Here is a 926-nt window from a genome sequence, read left to right on the forward strand (position 1 = left end):
TGTATTATATTGCACATTATATACTTTCATAGTCGTAAAAAATAAACGATAAAAACTAATGGGAGAAAATTTAACTACTTGGAAATTAAGAAAGACGTTTCTAGGGATTTAGAGCAAAAGCTGCATGCATGAACACGTGCACATGTGTGTACAAGCATGTATGCGTGTGGAAGCAGGCACATGTTGACACGTGTAGACACTTGCACGTGATGGTGTGCCCACAAACACATGACCATATGTGTGTGGACACGCACGTAGGTGGACGTACACCCGGGTAGGCACGTGTGTGCATGTGCTCATGGACATGTGTGTGGACATGTGTTGCTGTTGGCTCTGGGTGCCAACTGTCCCTGCCACCCCCAGCTGCCTGAGTGTGGGAGGCGTGTGCTGCCGCATGGCCTGGGGCAGGCGCACGGGGAGGCGTGTGTGCTGAGCTGTGCACGGAACGGCTGAAGGACACGCACCGTCGGGCACTGCTGGTTCTTGAACGTGAACTGGAACCTGCTCTGGACGGTGCCGGGGGTGACCGGGGAGAAGACGATGGGCACTTTGATGGAGCTGAAGGGGCCGATATAGCCCTCTGTGATCTGCAGGAGGCGTGCGGGCCTCAGGCCTCCTGTTCCACGGAGCCGCCCAGGCCTCCCGCCGCGGGTCTCTGAGGCCAGTGGTGGCAGCACCGGCACCTGGGGTGTCTTCTTGCCACAAAGCCTGGCCCTTCACTGCTCTGCCCTGTCCTGCCCTTCCCTGCCATTCCCTGTCCTGCCCTTCCCTGCCCTTCCCTGCCCTGCCCTTCCCTTCCCCCTTCCTCAATCAAAACAAACAGAAAAACTTCACATAGTTCAATTATCCCAGTACAAACTTCTATGAAAAAGAGACTTATTTTTTAAAGTCTACTCCCTCCCCCCACCAAAACACCAAAACCCTTG

The 926-nt window shown here is 54.3% G+C and overlaps 1 protein-coding gene across 1 annotated transcript in view; it reads right to left on the reverse strand.

Annotated features, from left to right (window-relative positions):
* Positions 1-926, reverse strand: part of CFAP74 (cilia and flagella associated protein 74) — a 42,657-nt gene that overhangs the window by 11,952 nt on the left and 29,779 nt on the right. Inside the window, 1 exon segment of the mRNA XM_006772562.2 lies at positions 465-587. Coding sequence (XP_006772625.2) covers positions 465-587 — 123 coding nt within the window.

Source organism: Myotis davidii, unplaced genomic scaffold (genome assembly GCF_000327345.1).
Source record: "Myotis davidii unplaced genomic scaffold, ASM32734v1 scaffold586, whole genome shotgun sequence".
Classification (NCBI taxonomy): domain Eukaryota; kingdom Metazoa; phylum Chordata; class Mammalia; order Chiroptera; family Vespertilionidae; genus Myotis; species Myotis davidii.